Below are 25,386 nucleotides of genomic sequence, written 5' to 3'. Positions count from 1 at the left end.
TAATATAAGACTATTTCCGGAAAAACACGGTACAACATATACTACACACTACACAAACTGTCTCCCGAGTAAATTTCAAAAGCATACAAATATATTGTATAACAAAATTAGAAATCGTTAGCTCGAACTTAAAACTGCAGGATAATTTTTAGGCTATGATTCGGAATAGGCATCCAAAAGGGTGTCGAAATCCCGTTTTGGGTTGATTTCTTTTTCTAGAATTTTATAAATTGAATTAAGTTCAAAATTAGTTTCTAATTGTTAATTTTTATACAAGAACGGGACTTAACACATCTACGACAGATTTGGATGATTAATTAATTAAAAATTATCCTCAATGTAGAACTGAGAAATAATCTGACACTTTAGTATTAAGTTTTATTGGAGATAATAAATAAATAGTAAACTGATTAGAATAGTGACGGAGTCAAAAAATAGGCTAACCAATAGCCAAATGGATAAAACTTTTAAATACTATTCGTGGGTTCGCGCTTAACCAACAAGCGGGCCGCGGGGAGATTTCTGGGTTTCTTCACATGTTTAACACCTAATAGAAAATTTTCTCGGGAGTCATTCCACTTGACGTAATATGGGCGATACGCCCATATTTTGCATTGTCTTATATAATCAATCCAATCCAATATAAAGAGAGGTATGGATTAACCGGCGAATGAAAATTCGGTAATATTTAGTTGAGTTTCACTAAATTTTGAAATGAATAGAATTATCATTTTTATATTATATATTTATCTCATTTATATTTATTTACGCACAATATAAAAAGCTAAAAATATATTTAAAAATTAAAGAAGCTTCGTCTACTCTCTTTCCATTTTGTGCCAAATGTTAATAGTTATAACTTATTCGTCTTTAACTTCGTAAAGATTTTCAAAGTTAATGTGTAGAAAAACATATAATATTACAGATATTGTTATAAAATAGTAATATTTAATAATCAAAATTAAATTTTCTTATTTAAATCAATGATAAATATTATAATTGCGTGCATTCGTGTATATGACCGTGATAAGATCATTGTCATGAATATATTACTGTATATATTTTAACATACAACTGTTATCATTCTTTCGAGTTAATTCCGCATACTTAATTTAAGATAAATAGGAAATTACTATTATATTTGTTTATCAGTTTGATATAGGATAAATTTACTGTATAACCAGGGTAAATATTTTAATGTTTTGCGTAATTTAGGAAAACTCTATGCTGACTTACATAATTATATCATATAATATTTCATATTAATAATATAACGGATATTGCAAATAGTAATATTTTGTAATATCCTTTAGCTGTCAAGTATATTATTTGATCAAATTGACCATTTTCTTTTCTATTTAATTTGGCAGCTAGCTACATTCAAAGAAAGATAAGTTTCAACATTTTTTTTTTAAGCTAAAAATGGCGGGTCAAATGCATCGCTCTTACTGCTTCAATAACAGTAAGGATGCTTCGTTTGCAACAGGAATTTTTATGGCGGTGAGTAAATTATGTAAAATTTCATATATTTAAATCGTGGACTTACTTTTTCTATATTTATTATCGAACATATTTTTTACAATTTATAAAATATTTTAATATTTTATATTTATATTCTTACTTCATTAAACAGTAATACTCAATTGTGATTTAATGCCTTTAACTTTCCTGGCTGATATAGAACAGGAAAGTCTTGTAATCGGTTAAATTTTTACTCTCCGACTATTTTGCATTTTTCGACTCAACTAAACATATCAAAACAAAGGAAAATGGAACAAAATTCTCTATGTGTGGACGTTTGTAAGTGTGTTTTTATGTAGTTTGCTTTATATTTCAGGACTAAATCGATCAAATATTTTGCAAATTAGCTAGGATACCTCTCATGTGGGAATTAGTGCTATTACATTTTACAGATTATAAGTCAGAAAGGAAGGAAATACACAGGATAGGAGTCCTATCTAGAATGGAATGAGACTTAATAAAAATTTATTCGTACGTGTGTTTAGCTTATTAAAAAGAAATATTATTGGCATTTACAATTTTTATAAAAACACCCCTTTCAGCAAAATTAAGGCTTGGTCTTCCGTTAGAGTACCGGAAAAGTCGTGCAAGAGCTTTTGCTGGTTTTTACTTTTCCGGTTGTTATGTATATGTTATGTTCAAAGACTAAAAACGCTCATTGAGGGAATAAATCGACCACAACAACATCTCAGATCCAGCCACAATGCGCATTTCGTGTCGTAATAAATTCAAAAATGCGCACAACGCGTTTTGGCATATTTAATAAGCTCAATGTCGATATTCTTAATAATCAGCGAAAAACGTGATCTGGCAATATGAAAATTCATAAATGTCCACAACGCGTTGTGGACGTTTATGAATTTTCGTAGATCCACGTATGGAGAAAATTTTAAATGAAAAACAAATGCAACCATCACATTAATTTCTTTTCTTTACATGTGTACTTATTGTAAGTAAAATGTTTATAAGTTTATAATAAATGATTTTTTCTCATAAAATGATTTCATTATTGTTTCGCGACCCCCAGGTTGAGAAACGCTGGCTTAGACATAGGCCAGGAACACACACGCGTAAAATTCGGGGTAAAATCTAGCATAAAACAGAAAACGTAAAAATTTTTCTGAAATTTTGGCTGAAACAGAACTGAAAATAGAGTATAGCATGTCTCTACTCTATTTTCAGTAAAATTTTTACGCCAAAATTCCTCCAATAAACAGCAGTCTTTTCTGTGACGTCAAAGTAAACACGTGCTTTTTATTCTAACAATGTCGGCAATGAGGGTTAACCCTACAATTGCGAAAGTCTCGAAAAAACGAAAAATAAATAAAATAGAGGAGTTTATCAAATCTGTTCGACCATATCAGTGTCATGTATAAAGACGCTGTATTTAAACAACGTTTATGGATGTAAAATGCAAAATTTCAAATAACAGATAGGTCTAGTAGAATCGATATTTAGGCCTAGTATTTAGATAACACGTTCTTTATTTGAATTCGGAATATAAAGTGTATCAATTTAAATTTTCTATATTATAGCAGAGGAAGCAGAGAAAAAATGGAAAGTACAAAGGGATAGATATATGAGAGGAAAAATTTAATAAAATTAGCACTGTTGGTAACAGTGGTGTTTCCTATTCGGCCAGAATTTTTACGTATGTGTGTTCTGGCATAAAAGCGTAAAACAGAAACTGAACCGAAAGCTGATTTCTGATTCAGTTTTCTGCCATACAATTTTACGCATGTGTGTTCTTGGCCTTACAAGATTCAAGATTTCTTTTATCTTAAAACTTGAAAAACATAATTGCAAAAATAGGCTACAAGGTTCTGAAGTAAAAATTTTTGATAATCAGCATGTAGCTGATTATCAAAAATTTTTATTTCAGAACCTTCTTAATTTAAAATATTTGGAATTTTAATTATATATTCTTATTTTTAATAATAAGGTATATATATAATATATTAATATATTGGTAAATATTTACAGACTATGTCTCTGATTATTATAGTTTTTATTTCTCTTGAATGGTCTGGACTCCACTTACATGGAACTTCAGAAATTTATTGTAAGTACGCCTCTGATTGATATGCGGACAATTTTAACTATAATGATTTAAAATCTTTATTTATATATTTATGTCAGCCTCGATGTTTATAAATGAAAGCATATATGTACAGGGAAAAAGTAGTGAGGTCCATTCAATTCTCGCTGCACATTTGACAGTTGAATTAATATTCTTTTTATTTTGTCTACTTCTCATCTATGCTGTAATTAAGGTAAAAGATAATTTTCAAGAAGTAGTGATGAAATATATTTCAATCTTAAAACATTATTGTAATTTTCTAGAACAAACGTTTAGCATTAATGCCATTCATGGTTTGGATGATGATTAAAATTACCTACTATTGTGTTCTATTACCCTTTACGATAGAAATGCTTTGGCACAGGAATTTGGTAAGGATTTTTTGAAATATAGAAATATAGATTTTTAAATGAATAAACTCAAGTCTATATTTCAGCTCTATGTTATTCATTCTATTATAATCATGTGTTTAATTGGAATACAAGTAAGTAGCATCATTACATTTCTTAAAGTGACTAGAACGTTTGAATCGTGTAATTCGAATACAGTAGAGAGTCGTTTATCCGAATCAATTGGAGACTGGAGTTGTTCGGATAACCGATTATGTACAAAAAATATATTAACCTGTCCGACGTTCAAATTTGTTTCCGTTGCGTGTCGCTTCGTGTTGAATTTTCGTCGATTTTAAGCCTAACGAAAATTTTTATAATAATAATCGAGGCTATTGTATCGTTAAAAATTATTTCTTTATTTTGTACAAACAAAATAAATATATTGAAGAATATAAAAATATAAAAATTATACTTTAGAAGTAAATCTAGTATAAAAAACGTTCGATTCAGCACGACACAGACCGACTGAAAAGCGTTCGGATAACCGGTGTTCGGATAAAGACTCTCTACTGTAATTTCAGAATTAATAATCATTGATTGAATACGATATAGCCAAGTTATTAAAATCGTTGAATTATAATTTTAGAATATTGATTAATTATTTTCAAATTTATTAGTTCTTGTCTGAATACTTCAAGGAGTTTCTGTTGCATTTTTTTAAAATAATGTTTTGACCCATCAGTGGACAAATCGATAAAATTACTGAAAACTGATGATTGTTCGCGGGTCCGCGACTCATTAACGAGCATCTCATGTAGAGTTTTTCGGATTATTTTCACGTATCTTATACCTAGAAGATCAGTTTTGCTTAGAAAGTTCTCCCTAGAAACAATTTTCCCTTGAAAAATTGCTAAAGTTTATATGGAAAGCATTACTTTGTTCCATAAATCCAAATCAATCCATAATGTTCCGAATATTTTCTGTATGATTTTCATGGGATAAGCAGATAAGCAATCGTATTCTAAATTTTGTATATTTTAAAATCCTTCCGTTCACTTGTCTTGTTTAAAAACTTAAATACTTTATTGCTGATGAAGAGTTTAATTATTGTTATTGTACGTTTGCTGATTTGTAATGTTTTAAAAACGTTAATAGACAAAAATTAATGCTATTATTATAATTTACAGGTTGTTTGCTTCACTGTGGTTAAGACACATTACCAGTTTTTGGCTACATTGAAAAACGAAAAGAAAATGAACGTGGAAAAGTCGAATATTTCTAATTTTGCTTCAAAAATATAAAGACGCGTGATATATTTAGAATAATACATAGGCCTAATGCTTTGTTGCTTTTAATAAGCATTTTGATGAGAGATTGATAAATTCTCTTTCTATAATGGACTTAATTAATGAAGGAAAATAGTTTATAAACAAGAATTGAATATAAATATATACATATTCCACTACGGGATAAAGTGATGTATTTTATATATTTCGGATAATTTTTGATTTTTGTAAATGTCTTTTATTTGTAAAACGAAACTAAATATTGTATAAAAATCTATATGTTATCAAATTTGAATAATAATTAAAATATGATTAAACTACAAGTTGTTTTCGGTTTAATTTAATAATGTAATAAACTTACTTATTATTGAACTTTATATATGATCTTCTTTTCTGTGAGTATTTAATAGTTATACTTTTACATTTTCAGAATATGATAAGTCATAATATTTAATCTTTGCTCTGTTTAAAAAATATTTTTGCATTTATTTGAAATAAATGTTGTTAGAAAATATTTTAATATTTATATAAAAAGTAATCCAGACAAAAGGGTTAATTGGAACAAATGCTAAAGAGTGTGTTAAAACTTTAGTAACGAGAATATTGTCTTGGAATTGTCAAGGAACTTTGGACTTTACAGAGAATGTCCAAGAGTTTATATATTTTTTGCAAAATTATGATTTAGTTGCTTTCACTGAGACTTGGTTAACTAACTCTAATAAACGAGTCCTTTCTTTATTGAACCCAGATTTATTTTTATACAAACAATTTGCTTAAAAAACCAATTGATTTTGGTCGTCCTTATGGCGGTCTCATTCTTGCAGTTTCCCATTATCCAGGTTTTTCAGAATTGTTGTTTAACTCCGACGATCCGATAGTAATTAGATTTAATTGCAAGAAAACCTTTTTTCACTTAATTATGTTTTGATAATTATTCTTGTTTATTTCAGAATAGATCTTTGTGTGTACTGTTAGCTAAAATGGAAGATTTGCTGAGGAATTTTTCTCAGGGTGATATAATTATTTTAGGAGACATGAATGCTAGAATAGGCGAGGAACTGGATAATTTTTACGCTGGATTTAATACTAATGTTTGACAATTTTAGTTTAGAAAACCGTAAACTGGAAATTGTATTTATTTTCCTTCTCAATAATTATTTTAGATTATTTGACTCCTTGATCGGATCAAGTATTTTTTATGCTTTTCCGGTTTGAGGTGGTCTGTTAGTGGACAGATTTGAGAGAACACAGTTGTTTTACTTGCAGGGGTTCCATATTAATAGATATGTGTCAGAACCTGCACTGAGAATGAATTGGGAAGACTTCCTCTCCCTTCGCTAATTTATCGATAAATTTGTTTCGGTTTTAGAGAAAACTTATTGACCTACCGAAAGACGATTATCGAAAATTGATATATACAAGACTTTCACGGATAAATAGTAATTCTTTTTTGAAGCCATGGCCTGTTATAGTTAAAAGACTAATAAACAATGTTGGACTGTTCTCTAGTTATACGTATTTTTTAAGTGAAAGTTCGTTCCTCCTGAATTGTGATCAAAGACTAAGAGACTTATACTGATAACAAGATGATCATTATTTGAATGAAAGAGGTTGGAACTCTGGAACTTTTCTTAATAGAATGTGGACTCCAGCGCTGTATTTATTATCTAATTCGAGTTAGAAAATTAAGTCATTTGCTATACAATTTAGATTAAAGTTTATCGAAAACCAAAAGATTGATTTACATTTTTGATTTATTATCCTTACTTATAAATTAAGTAATAGTAAAGTATTGAAAAAATCAAGAAATATGACAATATGGAATAAAAATTTAATTCTATTTTATACATTTAAAAAAAACGAAAAGACTAAATTGGAATTTTGAGAGAACGAAGATTCGATTTTAGAATTTGAAATAAAAACGTATTCTATTAGATGCAATATGGATATTGAATATAATTTCATCACTCCTAAGGAGTTAGAAAATGTCATGTCGAAAGGTACTCCTATATTTCCAATTGTTAATGACGAAAATCGTTTACTAGCTGAAGAATTAGCTAAAGTAAGGAAAGAAATCTGTGTTATAAACACAAAAATTGACGATAAAGAGAAGTTAAATTCTCTTCTGGAGGATCATCACACAAATGTGATAAAAGAGATAAATTCTTTGAATCAAATGTTACAATCAAGGAAGCAAGAGATAGAAACCGGAGAAAGTGTAGACAAATTATTATTACGTGAAAAATCTTGGTTGGATAAACAGATGAAAATTTCTAATAAAGAAAGAACATCCAATGAAGGAAGACAAGAACAATGCAGAATTTTTATCGATGCTTTAATAAAAAAGAAAGAAAAGATACAAAATGATTTGCGAATAGATAAAGAAACTATGGAAAAATGGATTCGGAATTCAGAAAATACCGAAGAAGATATTAAAATTTTAGAAAAATATAAATTTATGAACAATAATCGGATAAGGGATATGGAAATAAAATTAGAAAATGCAAGTAATGATTCGAAGAATTGGAGAACACTTGCTAACGAAATAAATTTAGAAATATCTTCTTTGCAAGCGGAATTATACCGATTAGCAGAAGATTTTAAACAAGCACATCGACAGAGATGCAACGTGATAAACCAGATCGATAAAGGAATGGAAAAAATTGAAAGAAAAGATGAAGAAACTAACGAATTGCTTTTACAACTGAATGTTGCTAAAGAAGAAGCTTTTCGTGTAGAAGAAGATATAACAGATAGAAAAAATTTTTTAGATAAATGTACACTCGATAACAAAGAGTTAGAAAAATTACTCAAGCATCTAGAACAGGAACTCGAATCCATTAGTTACGAATTAGTGTGTATTCAAAAGAAAGTCGATGATTCGAAATCTGAATTAGAAGCTCAGAGACTCCTTTCAAGTAACATGACTTCTAAATTGTCGCAATTATATAATGAGAAAAAAGAGAAAGAAAAGCAGATTAACGAGAAACAAACCCATTTAGATCATTTAAGAAAAGAAAAAAAAGAGTTGGAAAAAGATTTTCTGCAAATAAAAATGAAAGAAGCTGACGAAGAGCAGTGCTTGCAACATTTAGAAGAAGATATCCAAAACGCGGAAATTAACTTTAAAAAAGAACAAAGTAATTTAGGTATATTATTATCTATTAAACTGAAAACTATGAAAGAACTAGAAGAAAGTAAATTAAAAGAAAAAGTACTTATCAATAATTTGAAAACCGCAAAGTTTGATATAAAAAATTTACAAAAGAAGAAATCACAAGACGAATTGAAATTATTTCAATTTCAGGAAGAACTTCATAAATTAGATTATCAAATTTTAAAATTAGAACAGAGAATAAAACGTTTAAGAGGAGACAGTTCAAAACAAGACGAATTAACAGTACTCAAAAGTAAAGTGCAAGCTTTGAAGAAAATTCACGATGAAAAAGAAAAGAATTTAAAATTTTTAAATACACACGTTAATAATAACCGCGAAGAAATTTTTCGATTAAATAAAAAACTTCAGCAAACAAAATCTGAACAACAAAATATTTTAAGCAAACGTCAAGAGATAAATCTCTGTCTTTCATCCACCGAAACTGCATTGAAACAGTCGATTACAGTAAACGAAGAACTGGTAATAGAAGAATGTATTTTGAAACTGAAATTAAAACAATTACTACAGTTGCTGAATCAAAAATCAGAAGACGTAATTAGCATTCAAAAAGAAAAAATAGAATTTGAAGCAAACGTGAAACATCAATTGGACGAATTAAACAATAGAAAGAATATTCTGAAAACCGAAATTCGACATAGCGATCAGCAAAGACAGACCTTGGCTAATCAATTAAACAAATTTTTGACGAAGTTAGAGACATTACAAACTCGATACAAATGCGTATTGGCTGCTTTAGGATTGAAGAATGACGAAGAAGGAAAAGAAGTTGATTTACTAATACAAACTGAACATAAAAAGGCAGAAATAAGAAACCTAATTTATAGAAAAACTGAAGCAGTTAGAAATATGTCCGAAGAAATGAGAAATTTAAAAAACTGTTTAATTCTGATTAAAGCAACAAATATAATTTATAGGCAATACCTTCGTCCTGCCGAAGATGAAAATACTCGATACATTCGCGAAATGGAAACAAAAAAGAATCAATTCGAAACTTACCTGAACCAAAAGAAAGAAGAATTAAATATAATTCAAAAAGAAATCGTTTCAATGAGATTAAAAATAAAAGAATTAAGTACATCCTACGAAGTTTTACAAAACATTTTAGCCGAAAAATCTCATATTTTGCAAAAAGCCAAACAAATATTATTCGAACGAAAAGAAAAATTGAAGAGATCGGATAAAATTAATAATAATCTATGCCAAAATGCAAAATACGTTCACTCTAAAGCTGCCAAACAAATTAACGATATCAAGATTAGATTAATGAAAGAAGTTAACAAACGAGTATTCAATTTTTTAACAGAAATTTGTGAAAAACATCCAGAAATATGTGAAAAAATTGAAAAAATGTTTTCAGAAGCTTCGCTAGAACTTCAAATTAAAAGTTTAGGAAAACCTTTAACGAAGTTTAATTATCTCTCAATTACGACAAGGTTAAATACTCCTACGAGTAGATGTCAATCAAAACTTTCGAGCAAATCTTCCAGCTCAGTTCGGTCTGCGATTTCCACAAATGTAATTAATTTGGATTATGAACTGAACTAATTCAAACCGAAATAATGATATTTATTAATAATAAACAAATAGTATTTTAAGCATTGAACGTTTTATATTCTGAGTTAGTCATTTTCATTTAGATAAACTAATTAATTTAATTATTTACTTGTAGATTCGTTATTAAAAATTAACATATTTTCGTTCACATAATTAAGGATTGGTGAATTGTATGGATTTTATTTTACTTTCATACTTTTTATGTTTAAATAGGTAATTATGTGATTTATAAATAGATCATTACGATCGAGTGTCTCTTATGTGATTTTATCACCGTTATAAAAATTAGCATGGTGGAAAACTTGAGAATTAAGTTCCTAAGTACTTTAAGATGTGATGAAACATTCTGTAAATATATTTACAATGCTGAAGATTTAGCCTCAGAAGTGGAAGCGGGAATTCTACCGCAGGAAACGCTTTAATTAGCAAGATCTAATTTGCTGGGATGATTTCACTCCGGAAGATACTTTTTTAAAGGTAGTACGATATATTCCTAGCAGAATTTCCTGAATTTAAAGGATCTATTCTGTTTGTCTCAGGTTATACCTGAGGCTAACAAGTATAGATCCTTGAAATTAACAAAAGAAGCGAAATTTCTAAAGATTTGACGACCTTGTGTTCTACAATGAATTGTGGACACACAGAATTTTGAGCAGTAAAGGGCAAATCTATTAAAAAATATAAAGTGATTTTAGCGTTAAACGTCTAAGAAATTGTAAAAACTTAATTAAAAAGGAAAAAAATTATATATTTTAATGATTTATTCAAATGATCATTCGATTATTTGAACATTAAAATAAATTATGAAATTTCTTCGAATGAACCAACACAACTTTTAATCTTTTAGCGTCGGAGAAATGCGAAATAATCTTATAACAGATACTGTTCTTGTATAATCGAATGAATATACGTAGACTTGGATTGAAAAGTGTATATAAATCAAGATTGCCAGAAATGAGATTGACCGTATACATTACCATGGCTTCAGAAACTTTATATAATAGATCTCACGCGTTTATTAATTTTCATCGATATTTTCCTCGTTAGTTAAGGATTGCTGTTGTAATAAGTTAGCTTTTAACATTAGAACATCTTCTTTTCGTTTTCTTCGGAAAAATCCCATCTAAATAAAAACATTTGAGATTAAATTTAAATATTTAAAGACAGTAACAAAAACTTTTACCTTTAGTAATGTTGCAACAATGATTCCGATTATGATGATCCCGCAAACAATACTAACGGGCAAGACCCATTTTGAAATCTTAGCGCCCTTTAAAGTAATGGAAAGTACTACGTTCGTTGACACCTAAACGAAATTTAATTTCATTAACACTGAAATCTTGAGTTAAATCTATATATATAATCGAGACGAGTTGATAATAATAATAATAATAATAATAATAATAATAATAATCAGCGCAGAGCCCAAACGGTTAGGAGTTGAAAGTTGAAATTTGGTACACAGTTAGGGTACGTCACGAAAACGCACACTAAGAAGGGATTTTTCGAAATTATTCTCCACGGGGGAGAGGGACAGGATTAAAGCTTCTATACACATTATCGAGACGTGCCTAAGCGGTTAGGAGTTGAAAGTTGAAATTTGGTACGCAGTTAAGGTATGTTACGAGAACGCACACTAAGAAGGGATTTTTCGAAATTTCTCCCCACGGGGGACAGGGACAGGATTAAGTCTTAACACTTCCATTGTTGATGGAAGTGTTAAGTAACAATGGAAGTGTGAAGCAACAATGGAAGTGTGAAGTAATAATGGAAGTGTCAACAATGGAAGTGTTAACAATATAAGTGTTACGTAACAATGGAAATGTTAAGAGCCCAAACGGTTAAGAGTTGAAAGTTGAAATTTGGTACATAGTTACGGTACGTCACAAAAACGCACACTAAGAAGGGATTTTTCGAAATTTCTCCCCACGTGGAGCAGGGCCGGATTTACCAATCCAGAGGCCCTGAGCACAAATTCGGTGGGGGTCCCCCTTTAAGAGTAGGCAAATTTGATGATTTAGAAAGTTTACACAAAATACTATACTTTCAATTAGATTTGAACTAGGAAGTTGTAAATTTCATTTAAAAATAAGGTTATTGTAAACATACATATATTTTATAGCGTAAAACTAATTATTTTAATTTAACTGAAAAATACCTATGTGAAATTTTTTCCCGAAATTTTCCGATTTTTTATAGGTTTTTTCCCGGGTTTAGTTTTCTGCCTGTTGCCCTCATGATTAGGCCACACTAGGTGTCGCGGTAATAGAAAAAAAAATTATGTTTATACATAGTTTTTTTAGTTTTCTGGGGCCCCTATTTTGTGGGGGCCCTGGGCACAGGCCCCAAATGCCCTTATGTAAATCCGGCCCTGACGGGGAGAGGGACAGGATTAAGGCTTAACACTTCCATCAACAATGGAAGTGTTAAGTATCAATAGAAGTGTTAAGTGACAATGGAGAACAAGAGAAAGCGACGTGCAAGATTCACGGGCGCTGGAGGAAAAAAAAGAGTAATATGTTAGAACATATTTGATTTTCAAATTTAAACAGATTGATTCGGTTTTTCTCGACTTTTCTTCTTTAGAACATTCGATGAAAATCGAACGATATAATCAGAACACGTCGTGAAAATCGAACAATATCAGAACATTCGATTTTCAAATTCGACCTTTCATTAGAAATATTTAGTTTGTTGATGAAATTACTCTTTTTCTTCTGTGACTATAACGTAATAATCTTAATCTTCGCTATCATTACTTTTGCCCGAGTAACGCCGGGCCTATCTGCTAGTAAGTTAATATTATTAACGATTACTTCAGTTTCGTGTGGAAGATGACCTCTAGCATAAGCAATAATTCTTTCTTCTTCGATCGTCAGTTTTCCTTGTGAAGAGAATGTGATGTTATCCCACTCTTTCTACAAAAATCATAAGTTTAACTTTTTAGCTTAAAAATAGAACAATTTTAATTAAATCAAAGATTACACATATGTATTGTAATCAAAATATTATTATATTAAAGTGAGAAATATAAAGTAAGAAAAGTCCACTTTTACCCAGAATTTGTACTTTGAAAAAATATTTTGAAAAATTGATCAACATATTGCACTTTTAATAAAAGATATGTTTGCTTTGAAAAACTTAGTTTTTGTACTATCAAACTTGAAATGATATAAAAGCAACTACTTTTGCCATACACCCCTTCAAAACTGGCGACTTAGTAACTCAACTGCATTTCAGGAATAGTTTCATTAAAGATTAGTTGCACGCAGTTAACACATTTATTAATAATCGGTTAATATTTTGAGCAAAATTTTACTTTTCCGTACAACTTCAGCTTTATCATATCTTAGATGTTAAAAAGAATACGTGCATCAGTTACACACTAAAGCTCTACAATAGAACTATCTATTTCTTAAATATTTCAGTTATTCAGTTAATATAGGTTTATATATTATTTACACTCGAGTGCAACAAATTTTAAATATTTTGACAAAAGAAACTAAAAGCAGCTTTCAGTATAAGTTATATAGATGAAGTGATATAGATGATTACAAGTTTTATTGATGTCTACATCATCAAATTTCAATCATTATTTTCAATAACATACAATTTCTATTTTCTAAGAATAAAAAATTTTCTTAACGTTTATATGTGATTTAATATGAATATAAAATACGTACCAAATTTGAGCTGAGAACTTCGGTATTTATATATCCCTTTATGTAGAAAGTCGAGCTTTTCTTTTTATCATCAAAGGGACCAACAGAACATACAACTTTTTCGCATACCGACGTTTCACAATTCTAGATAGTGTAATAAATCATGGCAGAATTAAAGCTCGCGTTGTAATTTTAACAAATCCTTACAAACAGAACTCACAAGTATCAGATTCTTGCTTCTGTCCGCTGAAATCAGTTTATTACTATTTCTCTTCGACTTGATATTTGAAATCGTAAAATTCAGGCCATCGCTTTCCGAGTTGTCATTTGTTGTTTCGCCATTCGTGAAATTGCAGATGTCAGAATCGAACTCGAAATCCGGATTAAAAATCTGTTACGTAAATAAAATTATCAACGAAAGTCATGATGTATTAAATTATTTAGTAAACAACCATTTACAGTCACTTACAGTTAAGTTTTTGGAATTTACGAATTTTATTTTCGTATCGGTGAAAGTGGTTGGAATTGAGAACGTTACTGTGATGAGAGAAATGGGACTATACAAATGTTTCATAACCTAAATAAAAAAAATACTTTTTTAGATATTTAAATTGATTAAATGGCGATAAAAAGTGTAAAGATTTTCAGACATTACATTATAAATATGGACAAATTCGTAAAGATTTCGATGAGATTCACCTTTCTTCAATATAATCAGCTCCGGTTCTGGGCGTCTATATGGTAAAACACTCAAATTTTTAAAAAAAATTCAAATCAAAGAACAATAAAATCTTGTTTATAATGAAGAAAACGTTCTATAGTTTATGAAGTACACGCGGAAGTTGATTACAGAAAACTCCGACTCTCGCAGTGGCTTACAAGAAAATATTTGTTGTGAACTTTGTCAATTACGGATATTTTTCGTCGATATTATTGTACTTGGAACTTAAAATATGAAGAAGCCATTTCACACTTTTTGTAATTTTTATTAACCAAATTGCTGCAGATTCATTTATATTTAGATGTATTATAATAATTATAATATAATCATCACTTTTCCTTTGCATTACTTACCCGGTTATGCTGACGTCTGCAGATAATTTTATAGGTATCGTGATATTAACCAGATTATCGGCTACATTACTTTCTTCGCTCAGTGTCGTCAAATTCATAACAATAGATATATTATCCAAGGAAGACAATAGTTTAGACGAATCCAGTTTAATTTCGTGTCTTGCCTGAAAAATAATCACGAAAACAATAACGATGAAGAGGTACGAATGCTTTATAATTATGCATCATAAATAAAATGAGTAAATTATTTCTATCAGAAGTTGAAATTACATTAAATTCGAATGATTTATGCGATAATTTTACAACTTTTTACAGAAATGAATAATTTGAGATAAAGTTTAATGACTTGCCGATTTCTTATCGAAAGGATTTCCAATCAGACAGATTAAAGTTAATTGTTTAGACATTTCTTCTAATTGTTTACAGTTTTCTCCGTTGATCAGTTCCATATTTTCGGGTAAATAAATCCACATTTCGCTCATGAAAGCCGGTTCGTTGGAGTTTTGAATTTCGGCAATAATGGTGATTTCCTTGTCTTTTCCGAGTATCAATTCTCCGTTACTGAATGAGAAACAATAATAGTAATTTAGGAATTATTATTAATTGTCTCAGAAATTCAATTTTCAATTTTATCTGTATATAAAAGTAGGAAAACCATAAAGTGATCAAAGTGAAAGTATTAAATTTTATTCACTGAAAAAAATGCATTCGCCTTTGTAAATGGTGATCGGTCTCAAATATCGATCAGATTTTTAGAAATGTTTTATTTGATTTTATTTGGAAATCAGAAAAATTTTTAAATTTTGTATTTTGAATTATGGATTTCCGATCTTGCATAAGAGATATTTTTACATTTCGAAATGAAAAGGACATATTTTCCTTTGTCCTAACTTTCCACGCTTTTCCTGAAATTAGAAAGGACATTCTTTACTCTATGAAACCGAAAGTGAAAGGAAATCGATCTAATACGTCTTCAAAATCTTTAATTTAGTGAATAAATGACAGAAATATATAAACATCCGCTACGTCTTCCATGTTGAATATAGATCAAATTACAGATTTAAATCGTTGGATTTCTACAGGATAATAATCAGCACATTATAAAATTCTTGAAATCATTACTTCCAATTATGAATAATTTAAGTATATATATATGTAAATATATTATAGTTATATAAAAATTTGAATTTTGATTTAATATTTCGACTAATTACAGCATATAATTTACTTAATTGTGATTTAATATCCTAGTATTGCTAAGCAATGTTTGTAATTTAATATCTATTGAATTTCTATATTAAACAATTGAAATATATGTTATGTTGACTTCAATGAATGGGATAAATCACTTTAAATTCTTTATCTGATATTTTAAAATCGTCAGTGATTTTTATTGTTTGAAAGTTAAATGCATTTATTTAGAATCGAGGAATAATTATGTATTAAAAATCATTTTGAAATTTAAAAAAATAATGTTAATAATAAAGGCTTTAAAATGTTTGTAAATTGTTATTTTCTCGTATATAAACATTTATTTTCTCTAAGAAATTTTATGTAAAAAGCAATAGGATACAAAAACACGTGTAAAAGTTATTTAAACTTCGGTCCACCTGTGACAGAGTGAATAACATCCCTAAACATGATAGTTGGTTCTCTGATTTATGGGCTAGAATTTTAGGGGTTCCTTCACGTGTCTAACACCTACTAGCGGCAATTTTCCTACAGAATGTCTGTTCGGGTTTTTAAATGCTATCCTTTGGCAGCTTGTTGTCGTGTTTCATTATCTCTTGTAAAATAATTTTATTTTTGATTCAAACGTTATAAATATTACTCATTTGAACAAACTACTACTTTTTTACACACGAATTTTATGTTTTTAAGTATTTCGTGGTGTAATTTGATGTCTCGCATTCATAAATTTAATTTTCTCTAAATGTGTTAGTAGGATGGACGAGCAATAAATTTCGATCCCATTGTTATTGCACTGTCTATATGAAAACAGTATGGACAGTGTATGAGTCATTTTTCAATATCTGTTGAAAAGTGTTTCATATTCCTCCTATCAATACGTGATTGGTAAATACTCTTAACTTAGAACGTTTGGAACTCAATTATAGAAGGTTAATTAAGGCTTTTTACAATTAACTAAGCTTTCAGTATTCGTTAATTTTAAAAACATAGAAAACATAGACATTCAAGTAATAGGCCTATTTAGAAATGAAATACGAAACTGAGCAAACAGTAGAATAAGTTATTTAGTTTGATTTCATGAAATAAAAGAATAAAACACGAAGACAATCTGCTAAAGAGAGGGAGTCCTCCCGGAAGAACTTTCCATCAGAAACTGGCTTCTTTTAACGTGTTTGACACGTGAAGAAAAACCAGCAAATTCTGGTCGGATTTCTCAAGGCGAAGATCAGGCGAATATTCGTGATCAATAGAGGGGGTGCACGTGACGTCATATGACTCCACTCACATATACAGGCGCCATATTGGTTGCTGATTTCACGTTACCCCGCTTGATCACTTTATTACATCAACGTGGAAGAAAGGAATTTTACTGGCTTTGCAGCCGATTTAAAAGGTAATGATTTGATAAAATATAAAGAGAAAACTTCTTTTATTGAATTGAATCCATAAGAAATGAAACAAATGGATATTTCATCCAACGATTTAACCACGTGGCCAACTATAGAACATGGAGACAAGTAAATTATTTGGTATTAACAATCTGTCACACTGGATCAGATGAAGGCATACAAATCACTCGATGCTCATAATTAGTTGAAGCGGATTTGTTCATCGTGATATTTTATTCGTATTGATCTGATTTTGCTTGTAGGAAAGGTACAGTACGTATCTTCATGCGAGACTTTCCATTACTCATAACATAACTGCGTTAATATAAAGATGAATGTAATTTTATATTTAGCCACATTTTAAATTAAATTGTATTTATAATTACCATTAAATTTATTTTTGTCACTATGGTTTTGTGTTGCGCAAGTCTCTAACAACCTGTTATTAAGATTAAATGAATTAGCCTAATAAATGTGGCTATAATAAATTGGAGGGCTTATCACATCAGGGACTGACTGGAACAAAATAGACTAAATTTTTATAAAAATTAGCCTTCAATTAACCACAATCAAATTTTTAGTAGAATGCATTTCGGGCATAAAGACTCGTCAGCCTACATACACCCATACAGTATAAACACAAATATCTATCAAGGCCATCATAACATAAATAGCAATTCCAGACTAATACATTTTGGAATTGGCTAATCAGGAGTTTTTATGAAAAGGAGTTTCCAAATAATTTACTTGTCTCCATGTTCCATAGTTGGCCACGTGGTTAAATCGTTGGATGAAAAATACGTTTGTTTCATTTCTTACGGATCCAATTCAATAAAAGAAGTTTTCCCTTTATATTTTATCAAATCATAATCTTTTAAATCGGCTGCAAAGCCAGTAAAATTCCTTTCTTCCACGTTGATGTAATAAAGTGATCAAGCGGGGTAACGTGAAATCAGCAACCAATATGGCGGACGATTGTTTTGTTGGGCGGAGCGATGACGTTATATCACGTGACTGCACCCCCTCTATTACAAATGTTCAAAATATTTATTGTAAGGTCTAAAATATAATTAAGAAGTCACATTTTACATCTTTAAACATTTTTCTCCCAATTTTCAACTACTTGTAATATATACTGATATAATTGCTTCCTGTATTCATTTTATAATATAAAATTATTTTTAACTACTATATATTCCTTTTTTTTGCAAAAGGTGATAATTTATGTTTTTGCAAAAATAGAATTAAAAATAATTTCTAGATGAATATATTTTTCAAAAAATACCCTTAGTTATAGGCGGTATTCTTAAAAACAGATTTATTTACCTCAGACCAAACACATGGGCCTCCAGTGTGAGATCGGAAAAACATTTATCTTCACGAGCGCAGCCAGTAAGAAATGTTATCTGTAAATAATCATAAATTATCCTAATTAAATAAGAATTAGAAAAATATTTTTCTTAGGATTCAGACTTACCACTTCGCTCTTAGAATGAGGAAATGTCGGATCTAAAATGGGACAATCTTTACAAAACTGTGTTTCTTTCGATGTGTTGTGCGTTAAATATACGTCAACATTTATTTGAATCGGTGTTATTCGATCGTCAGAATCGTCCTGAAAACATTACAAATTATGTTAAATAATTCATTTAACGCTTTAACATTAAATTATTTAACATATAAACAAAGTTAACGTGTAAAAACAAATGCTGTCTTCTTTCGTTACTCTATCAATTAATATCTCAAATGGAGAATTTACTAATTAAAATATGTATTAATATTTTTAAAATTTTTTATAATTTATTAACTTTCTAAAGATTTTTAATAGAAACGAGCAATTATTTACTGTGACGATGTCACAATGCCAGGCTACAAGTTTTAATCATATTTTTAATTAATTTAATTTAAAATGTATGTTCTCCAACTCAAATCATTACTGATTTGAGATGGAGAACATACATTTTAAATTATCCCCTGTATATCATACTTTTCTTTTAACAATAGAGTCGTATTTAAAATCCACTCTTCAGGGAGAAATATTTGCATTGAAATAACATGACTTCCGGTTTGCGTCAAAACTTTTTATACAGTTAATCAAACCCTAAAGTTTCCAAATCCGGTCTCGGGTTTTATCTATCTAACTCTATTTTCGATTTAAGGAAGGACAAACAGACAGCAAGACGGACGACAGTGGGAATTCATAGGTCTACAATTTTTTCAAATTGCAGTCCAATGAGAAATTATTGTCTAATATATGGGTTCGTAACAGTCTTTGCTTGTCGACATTTTTCAAAATTAGATCTGTCTTTGTTCCTGTCCAAATTTATACAAATTAAGAATAAATTACAAATACAATAGAATAAAAAGCAAATACAGATTAATAATATTGTTTTATTAAACCTAGGACCCAAATCAAAAAACAAAATTTAGTGTTCTATTTTATTCTAATTTAAAACTGTACCAGTAATTCTTTTATATTCTTATTTTTATCACATTTTTACACATAAAGAATAAACTTGTTTAAATTTTCTAGCAATTTATCAACCTTCTAGATAAATTGATTGATTCCTCGGAGGTCGATGGAGACCAGGTCACTATTTCTACTATCTAATAAGACTGAATATGCTTAAGAAAAGAATGATTATAATTATGCTATTGTTCATGAAAAGTATTACATACATAAATATAAACTTTGTAAATATGACATTCATTTTCGTTATATCTAGCTGTAATTTCATCACGTTTCATCGAAACTGGTAAATTCTGATCTATAAAGTATTCTTTGGGCCGGAGTACATTTTTTATTCGAAATGCGCGTAGTTCCACAGTAAAATCTATAAAAATAATTAATTTCAGATTACTATCAAAAAGTATTTCGGTAAACATCGTTAAATTATATGGTTTATATTTACCGAGTGTGGCAGGCACATAAGATCCTTCGTATCTCAAACACAATATGGCTTTGAAACAAAGTGCCGTGGTGACGTTACAGGTTGAATTATTAGGATATATTTGGCGGGGTTGAAATTCCATGTGAGGAAATACCCGAACAATGGGACGAGTTCTATAAATTTGATCATTAATAGTCATTATTCATGTTCTTGTGAATCGTGCAAGAGATTTCATTTTTAATCAATTTTTAAAAATTACCTTAAAAGGACAGCGTTATCCGATAAAAATGACCCAACGACGATGTCTAGAGAAGGAAAAGGATCTCTGTCAAAATTTAATTTGCGACGAAATATTTGTAAGTTAAAATTCACTTTACCTGGATACTTATTAAAATCTACGTCATACGATTTCGATATAGATATACCGAAACCCATTAAATGTCGATCTACGTCGGCCGCAAAAATTCTCTAAATAATAAATAGTTATTGGCATAATAAGTATTTATATTTCATATTGAAGAATATAATCGTTTCATAAATATTTTACCTGAACAAATTTAGTTTTAAGTCCATTGGAAGAACCGTGGTAAATATAAATCGCTCCTCTTTCTAATTCGTATGGTGCCCCAACGGCAATATCTGCAAACTTTATTATCATCGACATTGTCTACTGCAATTTTCGTGCTTTGTTGATATTTTAATAATTATTTATTGTGAAAATAATAGAATTATCATTTTTTTGTTTATTTTGCAAGGAAACAGAATAATTTTTTGATCTTGTTATTTTGTTAAAGTTTAAAATGCCAGTAATTTTTGCGGGGCAATGTGTGCATTTACGTTCATTTAATATTTTACTTGTGATTAAACAAAATAAAATTAGAATTGTATTAACAAATCTAATAATATTTTGATCCTTAAAGTCACGCCTCGTCCTATATGCGAGGTCGTCTTATATGCGTGTAAATACGGTATATTTTTGCAGATATTTTCACCAACCTTACCTGAAAAGTTATCTTGATTAATATCTCCAATGTGAGCTAAACTAGTGCCAAACCAGCTTCCTTTAACAGAAGATCCATATAAACTTGATTGGTATTGTAGATGCTTGGAAAATTATCGATTAAAAGATTAATCGCAATAATGATCAATATACCAATATTCTTATCTTAAATTATACACAGAAGAATCATTTCTAAGCAACCATAAATGCGATGTAACAATATTTAACTTACTTTACCGTCACTAAGATAAATATAAACCCTTCCTTCGTCCCCGCCAGATTTAGCAGAATACAAAGGAGCACCGACAAATAAATCAGTCAAGCCGTCGTTATTCATATCCACACTTAAAATGGCTGCCCCAAAATACTCCCCTATCTGTACAATCACCATTAATCAATCATCAATATTTTTGGCAATTATAATAGCAATAACAACTCACTTGAAATCCTTCGAATTCCCTATCAATCGCGTAAGTTTCATCAAAAGTGTAAACCTAAAATTATGTCAATTTTTTAATTAAATCGAAATATAAATTGAATAAAACAATTTCATATGTTAATTAAAGAAAAATATAAAATTGTTACGAGATGTTCTTTATATTTAATCCTGACGAATTTTTTCATTAATTTAAAGTCTAAAAAATATGACATATTGTAATTATGTATTGATTTTTTGTTTTTATATATTTCTCATTTATACTGTAAATATGAATCTATTCATTACTTTCCCTTTACATTTCCCATCTCTTGGTGTTCCTGTTACATAAATGGATCCGTAGGCATCAAAGAATTTTCCGGACGATACAGAATAACCTAAAAAATAACTCAATTATGAACATTTAAAATAGATATTAATGTCATTTTATCATCAACAGAAATATTTACCAATGTAAGTATCAAAATCTGTAACATGTAACTCAAAAGTGGAAGGACTATTGACATCAAAATTATTATTTAAAAATTTATATCTTACCACAGCTCCTAAATTAATAAAAAAGAAGGAAATTGGAAAAATGATATCATATTTTCGTCCATTTAGTATTAGAAAAACAATCAAGAAATTACCTCTAAAATCGTTAAAACCGGATGATCCAATTAGTAAACCATCTTCGTCCTGAAACAAGAAATCACAATATTAATATTTGGAATATGTTAAATTAACCGAGTAAAATTATTATCTAAAGTTTAGTTACGTGTGTAAAAGAAGCTGATATTCCAACTCCAGCAGTTGAAAAACGAGTATAATCAAATTTTGTCACATCATTTACTGAAAAATATAATAGTTAAGTCGAATTTAAGATACGAAAAATTCATACAGACCGTTTTACCAATGAAAATTCATGATATAAAGTAAGTAGAATATACTCTACGTTCATGTTCAAACGGATTAATTCTCTTCACTGAAGTCATCTCTGGATTCAATATATAACACGTGCCTAAAGGAAAATGATGTTCGTAGAAGTCTTGATCTTGGACAACTATAAATACTTTCCATAAATGTCCGCATACCTGATAAAATAGTACGAAATTTCGATTAGTGTCAAACTTTCTTTAGCACCATTTAAACGGCATGAAATGTAATGTAAGAACAAATATTCAAATAAAAAATTTTGTTATTTAATTAGAAATAATTATTAAGATATCAAATAATGTAACGTAAGATTAATTGAAGGTATTGAATTACTCATTTAAAGGATGATATGAAGTAACGTATATTCCTCTTTTAATGTAAATTTGGTTAGTTGGTTTCAATGCAACACGAGTTCGATCTGCCGGTACTCACCATTAACAGGCCTTACGATGGCCTGTTAATGGTAAAATGGCCCCTATGTAGGTGTTAGACTTACGTTTTCCCTGGCCACTGTCGGGCTTAATGTAAATTTGAGGTACTCATAATAGTGCTACTAGTGTTAAGCTTGGTTGATTGATAACATTTTCACCTTTTAGTAATCTGAAACTGTGCTGTAAACTTTGTTATTGCTTAGGACACAATAAAATGCTATAATTCACACACTTGGCGGTTTTTCTCATCTTTTATTTAGTTGATACATGTTAAAATATACACGTTTCGGGCTCCTAAGCCCCTCTTCACTCAACTAAAATATTAAAAGAGTATACAACACATATATAATAAATACATAAGTTTTTAAGAATTTATAAAAATATTTTGATTTATATGCATAGATATGTTTTAAATCAAAATATTTTTATTATATATGTGTTGTATACTCTTTTAATATTTTAGTTGACTGAAGAGGGGCTTAGGAGCCCGAAACGTGTATATTTTAACATGTATCAACTAAATAAAAAATGAGAAAAACCGCCAAGTGTGTGAATTATAGCACTTTATTGTGTCCTAAGCGATAACATTTTCACCTGTAAGCATTCTTAATTTATCAACGTTATTATAATATATATTTTCAGGATGATATGAATTGTTGATATTTTGTTACAAAGTATTATAAAGGGATTAAATTGTTTGAATATTGAATACTGAATGAAGCCGTCGCAGCTATATTCAGACATCATCATTACAAAAACTTCAACTAAATATGCTAGCTGAAGAAGAACTAAGCTTAAAATCAATGGAAAGTACAGAAGGCAAAAGAAAACACAGAATCAAGATAGACTTCATGTTTGAAAGTGTATAACAACTGCATAATAATAAAAGAGTTCGAGACAGATAATAAATACACTATAATACCTGCTGTATCTATTAAATTACCCAAGTAAATTGGATGACGAAGTGAGAAATATACTGGCATGGAATAAGTTATCTAACTAATTAAAAACCGAAGATTTTTCTGCGTACAACATTCTTATTTTTAGATTTTACAATAGCTAGAATGAAAGTTTTATTATCACTTTTGATTTCGTACAGAAATTAGATAATAATTAAGAATTCATTTCTCTACTTCCTTTTGAATTTCTTACTTACTAATTTCTAGTAAAAAATATCTAAAACTTCTAAAAGTCTATATTTCGCCTATCATCAGCTTTAACTGTATATAAAATGATAAGCTTATTACGAATAACTTACTACAATATGTCCGTTTTCCTTCTTTTGTACATCCAAACTTACACCGAGCCACATATTTTCCTTTATTTCATTGATTTTCGCCTCTGTTGGAGAATTTACAAAACTTTGTTGTAAAAATAATTTAACTTTTAATGTAGATGTGAAAAATTTACCATGATTTAAAACGACGTTTTCACATTTTCTACTATTTATATCACATCTGTACAAAGCACCCGTTGAGTTGGCTTTCGTTGCGGTAATTAAAGGACTGGATCATTAAAAGATATATATATATTAAAATCCGTATTATGAACTAATAATAATAATATTAAAGTGATGTTACTTACAAAATTCCTCGATTGTTTTTGTGTATGGCGACAGAAAATCCGAAATAAGAACCAGGATGACCTTTAAATATAATCGCAGTCTCGGTTTCGAAATTCCAAGACATTACATTTGTACAGAACAAAAATAATAGTAATTTTTCCATAGAGAACATATAATATGAAGTTTGTAAAATAAAAAAATATATAAATGCTTTGATAAAAGGAAGAGTTCCGCGTTGATACCGGAAGATTAATCATTTCATTTAGATTAAATATTAACATATTTAAAACGTTAATTAAACGTTTGTAACGATTTGCAAATATTTAAAACTAATTTATTCTTAAAAATTATTAATATATATATGTATATATAGGCCTATACATATATTCTAGTAAGCTAAAAATTACAAATTATTGTTTAATTGGCATTTCATATTATAAAATAAATATAGATATAATAAGTTAGTTAAACATGTAGGAGTACAGGAAATTCTAGAAAAAAAAATTCAATTTTAATTAATTTGCTAATATCAAAATTAGGCTTTCATTCTTTTTGTGATTTCAAAGAAAATTTGAGTTTTATGGGACCATTTCTATTTGATTTGACTTTACATCATGTGGTTTTCCATTTAAAATTTTGAAAATTACTCGATGAGAATGCTTGTTATTTATTTTAATAAATTTGTTATATTATATTATACATTAACCATCAAAATTATTTTTAATTTGTCTAATATCTCCTGGACATCTAACGGGTCTTTTTCCTGTACAATTGACAAGAAAAAACATATTTTATAAATCAAGTATATTATTTTTTAAACTTTTTTCAGAACATATATTCTCCACACGATTTAATTCATTTTAGACTTGGTTCTTTACTCACA

General features: G+C 29.1%; 2 protein-coding genes across 2 annotated transcripts; one reads left to right on the top strand and one right to left on the bottom strand.

Moving 5' to 3' along the window:
* Positions 1-7,078: 7,078 nt before the first annotated feature.
* LOC136972383 (coiled-coil domain-containing protein 39-like) lies at positions 7,079-10,726 on the top strand. Its single transcript, XM_067266956.1, has 2 exons — positions 7,079-10,062; positions 10,503-10,726. Exon 1 carries the CDS (start codon positions 7,162-7,164, stop codon positions 9,940-9,942), a length of 2,781 nt encoding a protein of 926 aa, XP_067123057.1. The 5' UTR covers positions 7,079-7,161; the 3' UTR covers positions 9,943-10,062; positions 10,503-10,726.
* Positions 10,727-10,924: 198 nt separating this feature from the next.
* LOC136972385 (integrin alpha-4-like) lies at positions 10,925-24,694 on the bottom strand. The gene is made up of 27 exons (XM_067266960.1): positions 24,524-24,694; positions 24,350-24,444; positions 24,198-24,280; positions 22,528-22,666; positions 22,351-22,424; positions 22,223-22,271; positions 22,043-22,138; positions 21,882-21,970; positions 21,598-21,651; positions 21,390-21,533; positions 21,159-21,261; positions 20,705-20,796; positions 20,535-20,625; positions 20,417-20,462; positions 20,179-20,330; positions 19,946-20,100; positions 18,744-18,881; positions 18,593-18,672; positions 15,038-15,248; positions 14,688-14,851; positions 14,269-14,347; positions 14,083-14,190; positions 13,834-14,004; positions 13,635-13,757; positions 12,768-12,869; positions 11,135-11,257; positions 10,925-11,074 (listed from the first exon to the last, which is right to left on the bottom strand). Exons 1-27 carry the CDS (start codon positions 24,673-24,675, stop codon positions 10,970-10,972), a joined length of 3,018 nt encoding a protein of 1,005 aa, XP_067123061.1. The 5' UTR covers positions 24,676-24,694; the 3' UTR covers positions 10,925-10,969.
* Positions 24,695-25,386: the final 692 nt, after the last annotated feature.

The sequence above is a fragment of the Centruroides vittatus genome, unplaced genomic scaffold, assembly GCF_030686945.1.
Source record: "Centruroides vittatus isolate TY-2023 unplaced genomic scaffold, ASM3068694v2 contig_290, whole genome shotgun sequence".
Lineage (NCBI taxonomy): Eukaryota > Metazoa > Arthropoda > Arachnida > Scorpiones > Buthidae > Centruroides > Centruroides vittatus.
This window is presented reverse-complemented; position numbering and strand designations above follow the sequence as displayed.